This window comes from Apis cerana, linkage group LG13, assembly GCF_029169275.1.
Source record: "Apis cerana isolate GH-2021 linkage group LG13, AcerK_1.0, whole genome shotgun sequence".
In the NCBI taxonomy this organism is placed as follows: Eukaryota; Metazoa; Arthropoda; class Insecta; order Hymenoptera; family Apidae; genus Apis; species Apis cerana.
The window spans coordinates 3,020,277-3,036,598 of NC_083864.1; the positions used below are offsets into that span (position 1 = coordinate 3,020,277).

Here is a 16,322-nt window from a genome sequence, read left to right on the forward strand (position 1 = left end):
AATGTCGGGAGAAAGAGAAGGAGAGGAGAGGTTTTGTTTCGTTTAATCGACGCGCGAGAACAATGGGCACGAAGGCGACAGGGAGCAGAGATTGAGCGACTGAAACTCGTTAGATTCGCGAACGAGGCAACCGGCTATTATTTACACAACGGAGGAGACATGCGCCAGTATCCACGGAGAATGCAAATTACCGACTACCATAAAGGACGGTATGATGCGTGCACTGGTTGCTCGTAATGCACGACGTGCGCAGCATGCACGTGCAACTTCTCTACGATTTACGATCCAAGAATTAGACACAATAGGAACGGCCGACTCGTGTCTAATAACCGAGTTACAGCCATACTTGGCGGCCGATTAATGACCACTGCCTCGGCAGAATTTGCAAGTTCCCCGTTGAAAAATATTCGCGGCATTTATCTCGTCTTCGAGCCTCTTGTTAAGCCTTATCTAAGACCCCGACGACCTCGAGATCTTTCTCAAGCAAAAATCTCTCGGAGGTGGAAATATATTTGAGAGCAAAACTCTCCAAGAGTTTGTATCTGCATCGTTCCAGAGGCAGAAATTATGTAAAAATGAAATCGTAGAATTTAACAATTTATGATACTTTTCCGATTAAACTGATTTTTAACGTAACAATCATGAGCTCATTTTGCAGAAATATTCAAAGTAAATTATTGGGATACTTGAAAAATTGTATTCGATACAAATTTCATTTTTCATAAATGGAATGCTTCTCGTATCTCGTGGCGCCAAAGAATCGTTAAATCGACGCCCGGGAAATGTTCTTGCCACCTGTCGAGTTCGAATAAGGAGACGTGGTTGCTCACGGTTATGATTTGCTAATTAAAGTTTAGATCGAGTCATGGAATCGAGCGTTTCATCCGTCAGGGAAAAATTGCACAGCCAAACAGCGACCGCCGACAAAAGCGGCGCATTACCTCTAATTACGGTCCACTGCAATTCCATCTTTGTCCGCGCTACTTTTGCGAATTTATACGCGCCAATTGTTCGCCTCGGTTACCCTTGACCGAACAAAATTCCTCATTTCTACGTTGAGCAACGCCTTCAACACTTGTCCTTTTTCAATGACAAGTGTTCGTGATATTAACTTTTGAAAAATTCTAGGTTGAAGTGACAATTCTCAGATTCCCTGCTAATACGCGCATTATTTATATTTGAAGGATAAATATATATATATATATATATCAAGTCCAAGAATAAATGAAATAAATGAAAAAAAAAATTCGTTTTCTTTATCTAAATGATTTAAAAAATTCTAAAAAATACAAATTCATTTACCGAATACTATTATTTTATCCAAATTCTAATTCAAGTGACATCATTTGTATGAACTTTCGTGACCTTTGCGATACATACTTTTGATCTATACAGAAAAATTCATTTGATTTTATCGTCAGTTGAATAGTGTTCCTTGTTAGAGCACGTAGTTCCATGAAATCCTTTTATACGAACGTGAGTTCCTATTATGTGAACGAAAAAAAAAAAAAAAAAACATAAGTGATGGATTATATGAATTTATCTCCCGGCATATAAACGTAATTTTACAAAGTAATTTGATGAGAGTTACGATGTGCGACTACGATGTGCAAGGTAACGCGACATCTTTTATCTTATCGTTATTATGAATCTTAATTGTCAGTCCATTTCCGTTTATGCGGCAACGAAAAACCGTACAAAGGTTAAACTTTCCGGTGTCGGATTAGAAAGGTATTAGCAACGACTTTTGTCTCGACAGGAAATCTTGTTGGTGAATCACTGTGTCACCTGGCCGCTATGTTTGCCTATTTATAGGATAAAAAGAAAACCGACGTTCTTGGAGAAGTTGATTCTCTATATGGGAAAAAATACTCGGATTCGAATTGATGAAGTATGTATTCATCAATCATTCTCCGTATGTGTATTCTATTTATCACTGATTTCCGAATGATTTGCGGCATTTATTTTCGCACGTTATTAAAATTAATACAATGACAGATATTTACAGAAGAAAGTTCTTGTATAACGTCTATATGCGCGATTTTTCTCATCGTGATCAATCTCGATATTAATAACATTATAATAATAACGTAATAGTAATAATAATAGCGATAATAATAATTATTATTGTAACAGTGATAATAATAATTAATTGATCATGACAATAATAATAATAATAATAATAATTATAATTATAATAATAATAATATTGATAATCGAATCGGAGAAGAGGACGTGCCCGAGAAAAAGAAGAGAAATGGCGTATGCCCTTCTGCGAGGGCCAACGATCGGACTAAAAATCACGCGAACAAGAGGCGACACGCGAATAATTAAATACATTATACCGTTTACAAAACAGGCGGAAATAAATAACGACGGATTGGCCTCGAGAAATGGCAATTCGGCTTGCTCGGATGCACGCGCCCCTTCTCTATCGTGATAATAAAATTATATTACAGGTCTCTATGATTTTCTTTGATTCTCAGAGAGATAATCGTCGATTCACGCAATACACGTTCACTCGTTTCTCTCTCATTCCTTTACTGTTCGCACTCCACGACGAGATATTTATTCGTGCGTCTGCGTATCTCATTGTGCGTTTCGCAATTTCAAAGGACGAACGCTCGTGGTAATAATATCCACGAAAAAAATTCCATCCAAAAAAAAATTCAATGAGATTCCTCGATCTACGAGGTTAGATTTCACGAAACAACGCTTTTTCAAATTCCAGCCATTTCTGTTCATCTATTTCCGTCATTTCGATCGTGTACTCGCCTGTCCCGTTCGAATTTTCTCGCCTCATTCTTCCGTGTCCCCGAAATTTATAACGAAGGCACTATTTATCGAATCTGCGAATCCAAATTTACGATTCAAAACGGCTGGGAACACGAACGAGTTCGAACGAGAGGACGTGCAACTATATGACTAGCATTTACGGAGCGTGCTCTTCGATTATGGAAGTTTACGCTCCACAAGGTTTATCAGCGTTCGTCCTTAGATTTCATCTACATAAATATCTATATTTATGCGTATATTTATGCGTTTCATTTTTAATAATGGATTTAAAAAAAATCACGATCCTACCTCGTTAATCAAACTTCTCCTCTTGATCATTCCATTCTCCACGAATGAAACTCGGTTCCGAGTATCGGTTCTTCGACGGTTAAACGATTAATTTCGTATCTACGGCAGTTGTCTCGCGATGCATTGCGACTCGTCGATAAGATAGATTTCTAGATGTACAAAGGAGAGAAGGGAAGAGCAGAAAAAAGGAAAAGTATTTCGGTGGTATAGCGCGATATTCGACCGTTCGAGGGATGCAACGCATCGAACACAGATCTCCCTCGAGAAACGCTTATCGATTCAACGAGAAGAATTGGAGAATGCCTAGAGCTAGTCTAGGCTCTCAATTTCGTTCGATCGTCGCCGCGATTGGTTAAATCGTCCGTACGACTAAGGCACTTGTTCGTTTGCTCGTTCATCCGACTCTTCTTGGAAGCATTCATTCTTTCATCACGCACGCATTTTAATTTTTTCACGATGTAACGATCCGTGTTTCTGCGACGAAAAACACTACGAACAGGATGAACAAAACTAGGCACTACTTTCTTCGCGTACAATCCATACGCGCATGCGTACACGCAAAGATAAATATTAATACGCGAGATTCTCCTTTGTATCGCACATATGTTGATATAAGCATGCGCGTTTGTTATAATAAAGAATATTAAAACGACTTACACAAATACGCGGTTCTCTTAAACGTTTACGACAAAGGCACCCAAGTTATTGGATTTAGATTTTAATGGGATCCGTGAAACGGACTCATCAGTTAATTCGAGTTATTGGGAAGATCTGGTATATCGCGACCAATAATATTACAACTAGGCTAGGTAAACTTGCCGCTCAGCATCGAGTTATTCACGCGCCATTTTCCATTCGCCATTTTCCATTCTCTAGAATTTCGAACGGAGTCTGACATATGCCTGACATTTATCCGTTACGTAACGATCACAAGCACAAGTTCCTCGACCTCGAGAGTAGAATAAACGCGAGACGAGCTAATCTTTACAAACTTTCGTTTCGCGAACAACTCGATGCCCCGAATGCGTTCTTTTATTCTCGCAGTTCGAAAGGACGGCTGGTCAGTCTATCGGTAATGGCAGACGACGTGTCTCGCTCTCGCGATCCATCGTTCAAACATTTGTCGTCACCAATCGAATTCAATTTTTTATATACAACGATCGCGACACGCACTCCTGTTTTAATGCAATCCAATTGACCACAAGCTCTTCGCTCTCGCAAAATCTCGATCGTCCGAATTTATTTACAACACGCGTCACGAACAATCGGTACTCAACTATCCCCACTCTATATATTTACAGCCGCCCCACTCCTGCTGCTCTCGCCTACCTTTCACCTCGATTATTCGTTCGAATACCCATCTATCGTAACGCGTATGAACTATGTACTGTACATCGCAACGTAATATTTACAACGGATCCATCCATATTTGGACAATGGATCCAGAACTTTGAAGCTGCTCGAGAAAGCCTTTCATAGACACGTTCATCGTCCTAATATCGATGTCTACGATGCTCCTTGAACTTGAAATCGTCGAATTCGTGCTTGTACCGACTCGCATTGCACTTCACTATATCTGGTATATCTGCCAGCTCTGACAGGCTCGCGGATTACTACTAAATTCCCGCCTCTTTCACGCAGCGCTTCTAGACCAGTCTTCCCATGAGTCGTTGGGGGCGTAGACGCTTTCCCGAATTTCGCGTTCGACGTTTCTGACGAGAATCGACTCAAAGCCTTGCTCACTACCCCGTTACATTCTCTCGGCCATATTCTCGTGTGATGCCTCTGTTCCCATCTGTCGGAAGACGACTCGGTCGCCGAAAATGGAAAACTGGATCGACCTTGACTCTTTCCGTATAAAATAAAATCTAAAGAATCATCCGAGTAGATGCTACTTCTATCGCTCGAACTATCGGTCGATATTTCCGATACCGAATCGCTGCCGCTGTCACTGCATTGTTGCTCCTCGCCCAGAATGAACACAGGTGTGCATTTGAACACCTCGCCGGCCGGCATTGTGTGCGTAGCCGTCGCCCTTCTTTGCGTGGTTGTCGTTACATTTGAAGAGACTGTCGTACCTGCAGAGGAGACCGGCTCGATCAGCACGATCTCCGTCCCAGAGAATTTTTGCGCCAAGTTGTCCATGTTTCTTTTGAAAGTGTCCCTGCGATCGGAACTCAGGCCAAATTTCATAGGTTTGGACGATAATTTTGACGTTTTTGAATACAAGTTCTCAGTATGGGAGGAGACCGCTCTGTTCGCCGTAGGTTTCGTTTCGACACTTTGACAAACATTGGACGATCTTTGTTTCTCGGAGTCGTTTTTAGAGGTAGCGGTAGACAGACTCGTTTGATGTTCCGTACTCGTGCTCGTGCTCGACTTCGAGAACGATTTCGCGGTTGGAGAAGCCGCGTCCTGGATAGGGGATTGATCCATCGAGGGGCAGTTGAGCGTGGATAACGATGGACGAGGGTCCTCGAACATGGCGAACCATGGATGTTGCAGGCATTCCGTGACGGTCAATCGTTCGCTGGAAAACGATAAAAAATTCAATCAATATCTTAAAGTGTTATAAACTTGCCTATGATTTCTCCGGTGTTTATGATTCGTTCTATCCTGCTCTATTCCCCATGGCTTCCGGCAGAAGCCGCGGGACATCTTGTCTCCGGTAACGGGCAATCTAGTTGCGTAACGAGTCAACGAGCGAATCGAGAGAGAGGAAGGAAAACGATGCATTCACGGCGATAAAGCGCGTGCTGACAACGAGATAAGCCGAGTTTCGCGTTGGAAAGGCGCGGATATTCCGGATGGGGACTTCCTCTCAGCTGTCCGACTGGTCGTCGATAAGGAAATCTACGACTTTTTCAGCGGAACTCGTTCAACGTGCCAACGTCCCTCTTCCCGTTTCGAAGAAAGTAGCCGGCGATGGAATGTCGATCGTTCCGTCTCGTTTCCATTTCCACGTACGCGCAAGGAACTGAATTCAGGAAGGCGATCGAGTTTCGAAAGTTCGTCTGGCCTCGGCGCGTTTATCGCGATGCGAAAAGGCGTCAACGGTGCTGGGTCGCGTCTCGATGGATAAGGTATTATCGGGGGAACGTGCTACTCGGAATTCCGGCACTGGTGAAAATAATGCTTTCGAAGAAGCGTGCCGCGCCACCATCTACCGAGAACGGTTTACCGCTTACCGTATACCTCGAAGCGAAAGAAGATAGGCCCCGTGGAAGGCGTCGATCTCGAGAACGTTGTTAGTCGGCTGGTCGCGTACGTTGGCATTATTTAGCTTCTAGGAACGAAAGCAATCGCTTTACGCGGTAGACGCCGCGATGTTAGATCGCGACATTCCGACGTGGTTGCACCGTTTTCATCGAAATACCGACAGAGGCTCGGATGGATTCCGACTACTACTCACTTTGGATCCTTGACCATCAGCTTGCGCATAAGATCGCGCGCCTCTTCGGAGACGTCCTCGAAGAGATCGTCGGGGAAATCTAGGCGACATCGGCTAATGTTGCAGAACGTTTCCTGTTTTGTATCACCTCCGAATGGGGAGCATCCCGTTAGCAACACATAGAGCAATACCCCAATGGACCACATGTCTGTTGCCAGGCTGATCGGCTCGTAGTTCAACACCTCTGGAGCTGAAACGACCACGAGACGCGACTTGAATGACGATGGCCAGAAGAAAAAGAAGCATTGAAAGACGCGTAACGAATAACAGTTCGTGGGAACAGAGGTATACTGTTATACGTGTACACCATATGTATATGTATGCATATGACTCACGAAATTATGCATTTTGAATAGTATGTCTCGTAAGGAAATTCATCTAATCCGAAGAGCGTAATTTGAATGAAAATGTATATAATACGTGGAATAATTTTATCGAGAAATCTCTTTGAAATGAATTTTTACTCGCAAAGTAAAAAAATAATTCGTAATGGAAGAAAATTACATTTTTAAAACGAAAGAGAGAAAACGTTAGCTTGTTGAATTTTCACTTTTTTAATCCTTATGTATTATTCAGTATCGATGTATCCTTTTACTTAACATAAAATTGTAAATTTGTTATTTTCTCTTCGAAAGATTTTCAAATCCAATTCTTATTATTCCTCGTATTTACTATCAATTTATATCCAAGCTTGAACTTTCATTATTTATTATAGAATAAATGAGATCAGAAATTTTATAATGTCCTTTGTTTGTTGACAGGAGACTTAAAGTATTTTATCTGACCAGATAAAAATTCATCATTGACACATTGTCAAAAAGATGAAAAGTGTACAAATACTTTCTTGAGTCACTGATGTACACAATGTACATCATTCAACGTGGCTGCGACCGTTAGAGCAATGTTAAAAGTAATCGCAAAAGTAATCGCAGGGCTTGTAAATGGGTCTTCCCGATCAACGATCGAGGCAGAGCCCACGCTCAACTTTCTTACCGCTCGAAAAGTGGCTTGCACTGTTCAATTATGCAACGGCCCCTGTTCCCCTAATGGAATTACGCGGTACAAAACGAGCCGCAAAGTCGATTTACCTTGCGAATTACTTGGCTCAAGTATCAAACACTGTGGAAAATTTCGATTAACGAAATAAGTGAAGAGGTTATGCACTTACCCACGTAATCAGGCGTGCCCAGAATCTCCCGTATGTCCGCGCCATGGCTGATGTACCGCGAGATACCAAAGTCGCAAAGTTTCACGTCGCAATCCGGAAACTCGCCAGTCAGGACCAGATTTTGAGGCTGAAAACAACGAGGGAACGAGATTAGAACGAGATGCGGAAAAGAATTCGGTTAAAAAAGGGAGAAGATTATTTTGCAATTGATCTTGCACTTGAGGGACGCTTTCGAGAATCGGCCAGACGGCCAACGGAGACAAAAGAGTTCGTTATTTTCTTTCATCGTTCCGTGTAATTGGTTGCAGCTCACGAGCTCTTGAAAAAAATAAAACGAAACGGTTGCATTTCATCTCGGAGAATGGCGAAGAAGCATTCTGTTTCTTAATAATTTCATATTTTATCCGTGATATTTACAGAATGAGGAAAAAGAAATAAACAAAAACATAAAAATTATTGTTTCTTCGAAGAAAGAAATCAAGTGGTAATAAAAGGTGTAATTTTTAAGAAAATTATTAATTGATCAATAAAATACAATATTTTTATATATATATCATTTTAACTTTTAAAACGTACGATTTATTTCTCGTATTTCGACCAACGTGATCTTTCGAAATGTCTTACACCGAATAAATTTTGAATGCTTCGAGATTACTACTCGGTAGAAACGATTAATACGAGGAGAACGTGCTTCGGGCAAAAGTTGCTGCCGTGGGTAGCAACATGCATTGGGATAATTTTTTTTCACAAGTTGCACCAAGGTTTCAACGATCATTACATGTCTCGTGCCTACGCGATGCCACTTAATTAAAGGTATTTAATAAACGACGATTCCCTTTCACATACGCAGGACATGTACGGCGAGGTAATTAATTATTCCAAAGCCATGGATCCACTCGTATTTTCTTTTGCTTCTTCTCCTCGACTTTTTTCGTCAATTCTCAAATCGACGAGTTTGCATTTCGTGTCACGAAATCTACAAGACCGATATCGATACATCTCGAGAGAGGAGATCAACGAATCAATTAATCTGTTAATGAATAGAACAAATTATTTTCGTATGATATAAATCATAAATAAGAAAAAAAAAAATAGTTGTAAAGTTAAATAACGTACTCTGATATGTTGCAGATATATATAATTAAACAGTTGTGAATATCGATACAACTGATGGGCCGCTATTTTCCCGCCCGTATTAGGACGATTGTCCGTGTACGAATAATGGGAGTGGAAACATCTGCTCTGCAAGTCGAGGGGAACGACAACGACGGTAAATTACAGCCGTGGTTCGTGTTACAAGAATATAGTTAACGATCTGGTGGTTTGAATGGGTACCGGCGGCGCAGTACCGGTTAATTAAAAGTATCGAATAAAAGCCAATTCTGTGCGCACGCTAGAAGGTAATCGACGCGATTAATCGCGACACTCGAGTAGGTATTTAATAAACTGCACGCGATAATGATGCTTTTTCGGCTCGCATTGGGAGGTCGGGACGGTCGCTCTCGAAAACATAATCGTCGCTCTGCCTAGGAGGTTGTAAACCGGAACTTCCCCTCCTCCCGTCTCTCTTCGCCTAGACCCACGTCCACAGGCAACGGCCTCTTCCTCCACTGTCTCCCCCGCGCGCAAGGGCCCAAAGCATTGTTCGATTGTTTCGAGAGGAAAGAGTTCTCGAGGAGGAAGAGGAGGGGGAAAAAAGAAGAAGAAGAAGGAAAGGAAGAAAAGCACGAATCGCTTGGCTAGGCCGTGCCACGACCTTTTCTTATCATCGATCGTTCAGGTATCGAGTACCTTCGCGTACACTCGTTCCAATACGACGCCCACGCATCCTTTTCCACGCGCCCACGTTTTCAAACTCTCTCTCTCTCTCGCGAGAAAAACACTTTCGAGCTGCCACGAGGATGGAGGATCGAATTCATTCTCGTGAACAAAAGAGATTTTTCCTTTTCTTTTTTTCGATCGATTGAACATCTCATGAGTTTGAGCAACTCATTTCGCGTTTTTCAACGCGGAGCATATCGACATATCCACCACGGTTGCAAAATCGTTCTAGATCGTTTCGCTTCGCGGGATACATAGCTCCCCTCTCCCCTCCCTCTCCCTCTCTCGACGTTTGTAAACAAAAATTTAGATGGAGAGACGAGATAGGTCGAAAATTGGTAGAGCGCGAGAGGGGGACGAGAGGAGTGTGGAGGGGGAACGATGGCGTGCACGCTCGTTCCGCTCGAGGATTCAGTTTGCGCGTTATGTTTCGTTATACCGAGTTACGAGTCGAACGTGACCGGACTGCGTCTTATGATACTTGGAATAAAGTCGCTCCTGTAAAGTCGAGGTCGTGGGACGTTTCGCTCGTGTTGGCCCCTTTTGCTTTCGACATCCGTGCGGTTCGGTTCCACGCGTCTCGTCCATCTTGCCCGACGGGTCCTCCTCTTATATTACCAATATAACCCTTCTTCCTTTCCTTTCCTTTCTTTTCGTTTCGTTTCTCGTGCGTTTCCAACGGTTGTTTCGAAAGAACGACGAGAGGATGGCCGGCCGCCGTTTGAAAACGGACTCGTTTCCAGTCCCGGAAGTCGTTCAATAAGGAACCAAGACATTTCCATAATTAGCCATTACGAAGTTCCTGCGTCACTCGAGTTTCGCCAACGTTCAAAACGGCCCTCGGCGAGGAACGACTGTAGGCGTAGCGATCGATTACCGAGAATATTATTGCGCGATTCTCTTGGTCGAATGGGATAATCGATTCGGTTCTTCTGGCCGTTCTTCTTCCGAGTATTTACGTCCAACTCGGAAAGCGGAGATTCGAACCAGTTCGATAATAGTCGGTTATAAAAAATCGGTTACGTTAATATATTCGCGAGACAATTGTTTGAAGAGGCCAAAACAGGCACAAAAATCGATTAAAATGTCGGTTGAGGCTCGTTTAATTAAATTGTAAACAATTGGATGAAGCAATAAGAATCTTGTTCTATCTAGAATTGTGATTATCGATTATCGATGTCTTATTGATACATCGATAATATCGATAGTACGTAAACTGTAATTAGTATCGATAATATTTTATTTTTTTCTTATTCAAAGTTGATATTAAAGCAGGAAAAAAATATTATTTATAATAAATTGCAATAAATATAAATAGGTTATATTGAAAGATTGCATTGAAATCTATTTCAGTCATCTCTATTCGTTTTATTGATATCTCAATGATATTTTAAATATAGTAGAAAACTCAATAAAATATCGTTAATCCATACGTTAACATGTTTAATAACAATTCTGAATAAGAAAAAATTGAAACTCTAGTTATTTTCAACCGTTTCATCGATATTTTATCGATGTATCAAATTATCGGTAATATCAATAACATGTATAACGTGTATACGTATCGATAATCACAATTATTTATCCCTGTTTCGTTTGATCGGACGAAAATTTAAATTACTTTTTAATAATAATTATTTAATAAGTAATTATTACTTAATAAATATTAGTAACCAATAAAATTTTTATATACTAATTGTTTCTAAAATCGATTTTTCAAAAGCTGTAAAATGTATATTTTAAAGGTTAATAATCTATATATATCGTATCTGTGCGATGTATCGATCGAGCGTGTCTAGGAGAATGTAACAGGTAAGCACAGTTGTCGGATGTCGGCGTTTAACGTAACACAGAGCAGTCGCAAAAAACTACAGGAAGAACGTAAACTATCGAGAGTCAGGGTTATCTACCTTTTCGAGAGAAGTCGTTAGAGGTCGATGATCGAATTTTCTCGATTAAAGAACCTTTGGCGGATCGGAATGCGAAGCACGCGTACAAGCGTCTGCGTGCAATTGGAAGGCAGAAGGCTTTTTAACCAACGGACAACGAATTTATGAGGATCCGTCTCTCGCGTTCATTGAAACTTCCGGCGGTTGAGAAAAGGGGAAGCGACCCTACGCTCTGCTTGCAGACAAGAGAATGCGCGTGTGTCCCGAGTGTGTAGCGTAAGTATATATATATATATAGATATTTAGAGATTATAAAGCTAAATCTTTTTAATCTCAACTTGTAATAAAATTGAATCGTTCTATCGATAATAATATAATAATGCAATATTTAAAAAAAAATAAATCAAAATAAAAGCGGGACGAGACCTCTCTGTACGTTGACAAACCGTCAACATTTTTTTAAATGTGGAACCAGAGAGAAAGTAAACCACGAAAAGCGGTACATACATTGAATGGCCGAAACACCATTGTATATGTACTCCACAGTGCAGATGGACTCACTGGAAAATTGGGCCTGGAACTAGAAGAAGTTTATAAACATTTTCTAGTTGTCAGGTTAGGTTAGGTTATCGACAAGTACACAACACTGTAGGGTGTATGTACCTAACTCGTAGCCCGCAATTGACTATAGGATGTTGATCCGCGTATATATAGAAAATGTTATTCATGCGACAACTAGCGAGAAAGTATATAAGCGTTGAGGTGATGCGAAATAAGAAGGTAGCCCTCTGTTGAGAAATACTCGAAGTATCGAATCCCAATAACTCCGCCAGAATTCAGAGCGTTCTTTGTATTTTATCGAACATAGACAAGTGCGTGAAAGAATAAGGGAGTCGAAAGAAAATAAACATATCGTTTGTTTCGTGGTGAGTCAAGGGGAACATAAGTAAGTGCTGGCAGCCAAGCGTAACTGTGAATGTAATGTACAGAGTTCGGAGGAACGAGTTACGAGAAAGAGCTGTTCGACTGACCAGTGAACGAGCTACGATACGCACGATATGAAAACATGTCTCGATCGATTTACTAACAATCTAAGAAGCTATTTTCCAAATCGTTTCTATGTAAACGCCATTCGTTTGTTCTTTACTGCACGTAAAACGAACGCGAAGCGCGAATCGATGCTTTATTGTCGAAACGGTAATCGATGTGTGACGCTCTCGTTGAATTTTGACGATTTTTAAATATGTTAAATAAAAGAAAATTTTATTCTAGGTTACGTTCATCGATAAATAATTATCAATCTAAGGAATTGTGACTATTGATATCATCATAAAATCGATAACGCACGAAAATTTCTATTTTTTTTCTTATTCAAAATTATTATTACAAATGTTTCTAACGATTATCTATGGATGAACGATGTTTCATTAAGTTTTCTATACTATCAATTTAAGATATCAATAACACGAATAAAACTGATTACAATTCATTTAAAAAACATTTTTACATACATTAATAACAACTTTGAACAAGAAATAATAGGAACTCATTTCTATCCGCTATCTTAACGATATCATTGATATATTAAGAAAAAAAATTATATCAATAAAATAACGATAACATCGATAATATATAGTTATTGTAATATAAAGCGTACTTGGAATGTTCCGCGATGTATAATAAGTATCATCTTTAACAAACTAAATAAATATCTTTAAGACGGTTGTACGTACGGAAACAAGTTGTTCGAATCTTGTTCCCTATTATAACACACATACGAATCATCAAAATCCATGAGATCCGTCACGCATCGATAAGCCGATCGTCGAAAGGATCGTAGTCGTACGAGGTGGGCAGGGAGAAAGAAGGGAGGAGGAGGAGGAGGAGATCGGTCAGTCGCTTTTCTCTCGACGTGGCATGAAATATCGATATCATTATTTTTCCCTTTTTTTACTTTTTCGTTCGCTGGGAACGCGGTTCTAGGAGGCGGAGCATGGGCTATTCCATTAAGAGGCGGATGAATCGATTTCATCGAATACGCGGCATTATATCCCGCCTAATGAACGAAACGGTCGGCGCGAATCGAGCGGAGGGAAGCGGAGTCAGTGACCATGCGAGAAATGTAATTCCCGGCACAAGCCCCGCTTCTTCGACAATCAAGGCTGGCCAAGAGTTCATTGATGAACCTCTGCCTTTCTTCTTTGCGGAGGTCGATCGCCCCTCTTTCTTGGAAAATCCGGTTAAAACCGATAGCGCAAAAGGATATCACGCGGCCAATTTCAAACAATGCGATTATCGAACCGTAGGCGAGCAGAGGAGAGGTTAGAGTAGACGGTGTTTGGCGCCAGTTTCGATACCGCGTTTATTATTGCACGCCTCACGCTGCCGGGCCTCTGTCGGGCGGAACGATCGTTCAACCGGTCCACGGTTTCCACGAGCTCCGAGAACAAGCCGCGACACACAGCGGGCAAAAACAAGATCCGGAACGATAGGTGCACGCGATTGCTTGCTACAACAGCCGACAGTCGAAATTATAGGAAAGGTATCCGGTGTGAAGGTGATTTTGTGCAGTGGCGTGAAACTGGTTTCGACGGCGCCTGAAACATCGTGGACTTTGGCCAACAAGGCCTGTTGGAACCGTGCCAAAGAATTCGCGTGCATTTTTCCATTCATAAACGCGAGATCTATATTTGGGTCAGGCATATCGCGTGAATTCGTGGCACGGCGTTATTTTCAGAGCCCGTGCTCTTCGAGTTCGAAGCGTGATCGAAAAGCTTAAGGGGACGATGACTTTTCGAAACGGAAACTTTCCGAAACGAATATATATATATATAAAATAAATTCATAACCGATTATTTCGCGTATTATCTTATCGTTTCGCGATAATTCCGGGGGATGCGTAATCATTCTTGGTATCGGCGCGGAAAAAAGAACCGATAAAACGAAAGGAGGGAGACTCGAGTCGCTTTAATTCGCCGCTTTATTACGATCGATCTAATTGGCGAATTTAACAACGTCGCGATATCATTGCAACGCCCCGTTCGTAATTTAGCCCCGTAACCTGCATCTTGCTGCAAATTGCTATCAATTTGCGAAAGGTGGGTAATTGGGTTGCATAACCGCGATCATAATCCGAGCCGCGTTAAACGCGAATAAAAAAGGAGGAAGGCTGAAATATGCGACTCGCCACGTGTGTCGCCTAAGGAATATTATTAATACGACTCGTTCGCCTTGGCTCACCCATATCGATCACGTCGATAATCGATAAACACGTACTCGTGTGTACCTACGCCTCGTGTTTCGTCGCGTTGCACGTTGGTCCCGTGTGTCACGATATATGTCACATATGTGTACACGTCGTAGCAAATTGTAAATCCTCGTCGTAAGAAAGAAAGAAAGAAAGAAAAGAAAAGACTCGAGCGTGCCAAGCTTGTCGATCGCTACCGAGATGCATCTTCGTTGCTTAGCGTAATTTCGATCGATTTATTGGCAAAATCGAGGGATTAATCGAGAGATTTATCGGCGGATAAAAGTGAGCTAATTATGCAAATATGCCGATTCATTTTTTCCTTCCTTCTCGTACTCGAGGAAGGGAGGGAGAGATCGACGCGTCTCCTCTCCGCTGCATATCATTATTCTCGATGAAAAGGCCGGGTGGGGACGTTCATCGAGCTATTTTCGTATCAAAGTTTCGCGGCGAGACACGGACTCCCTCGTAGCCGGTACAAAAATAATTTAAGGGTAGGCAGAAACGCCGTATCGGAGCCAGTTTCGTCGGAATTCCATCCCGGTGATTCCTCTCGTTGCACGTGCTGCCGTTTTTCTCTTTCTTTTCTTTTTTTTTTCCTTCTCTTTTAACGATTCTTCGCGATAACGCGATACGCCTCGAGGGAAAAATCCATCTCTCCTCCTCTGCATTCCAACGAGAACTCTCGTTCTCCACTTTCTAGCAAATATTTGAATTCGCGAGAAAGTTAGTTTCCGACGACAACAATGCGGCGAGTCGCGTGCACGTGTGGAAACGGCGAATTAATGCGACCCTCGTACGCCTCTCGTCGGCCGAGGTAAAATCGATCGACGCCCACGCGGCCGATCGATGCCCCCCTTTAATTCGTGCGAAACGCATAAACGCAACAGATTTTTCGAATCGTCGTTTTTCGCGACAGCTTCTAACACTTGATTACTTTTTTACGTAACAATTCAAATCGATTCACGCACGAAGCGCGAACGAGCATAAGTTCAAGCATCGAGAAATTGGCTGGCAGCAGCGAACGTTATCGTTCCGTTGCCAACCAAGTTTCTTTTCGATTCCTTCTCTCCGTTCCAATTTTCCGCCGCGTCCTTTCTCCTCGCTCACTCGAACGGGTCACACGCGCGCCAATTGCGGGAAGGAAGGTTTTTCAACTCGGCGAGAAAAATTTAGATAAGGATTGTTTGCAGAAACGACAATCTAGCGGCTCTTATCGAGCCTCCACTTGTTGTTAACGCTGATAAGACTTGTTGGAACGCGGCCGGAATTCTTTGTTCCGCCAATTATCCAGCGCGAAAATATTCTGCAAAGCGACCAATAAGCGCGTTGGGGACTCACCTTGATGTCGAGATGAGCCACGTTCAACGAATGCAGGAACGCTATTCCGTCTAAAATCTGCTTCAACAATCTGGCCACTTGTCGTTCTTCCGGAACTTCGTCTCTATCCAATATCATTTGTAATTCACCGCCGGGTGCCCTTTGGATAAAATAAAAATAAATAAATAAACAATTGTTTAAAACTTATGATGATTTAAGATATTTATTTGAAAATAAAATTATTGCAAAGAATTATTTTTCTCTCGTTGAGAATGAAAATAAAAGCCGTTCTTATATGCTTAGAGAGCGAGTTTCGAGAGTTTTATTTTTAAATGTATTTAT

General features: G+C 41.7%; 1 protein-coding gene across 2 annotated transcripts in view; it reads right to left on the reverse strand.

Moving 5' to 3' along the window:
• Window positions 1-1,940: 1,940 nt before the first annotated feature.
• The window catches only part of LOC108002638 (serine/threonine-protein kinase 17B-like), a 49,362-nt gene continuing 34,980 nt past the window's right edge, over window positions 1,941-16,322 (reverse strand). For both annotated transcript variants that reach the window (XM_062083560.1, XM_017064420.3), the window contains 4 exons: window positions 16,002-16,140; window positions 7,704-7,830; window positions 6,497-6,725; window positions 1,941-5,614 (listed from right to left, as the gene is read on the reverse strand). In XM_062083560.1, the coding sequence (XP_061939544.1) occupies window positions 4,591-5,614; window positions 6,497-6,725; window positions 7,704-7,830; window positions 16,002-16,140 (1,519 nt within the window). In that variant the 3' untranslated portion in view covers window positions 1,941-4,590. The remainder of the gene's footprint in view (window positions 5,615-6,496; window positions 6,726-7,703; window positions 7,831-16,001; window positions 16,141-16,322) is intronic.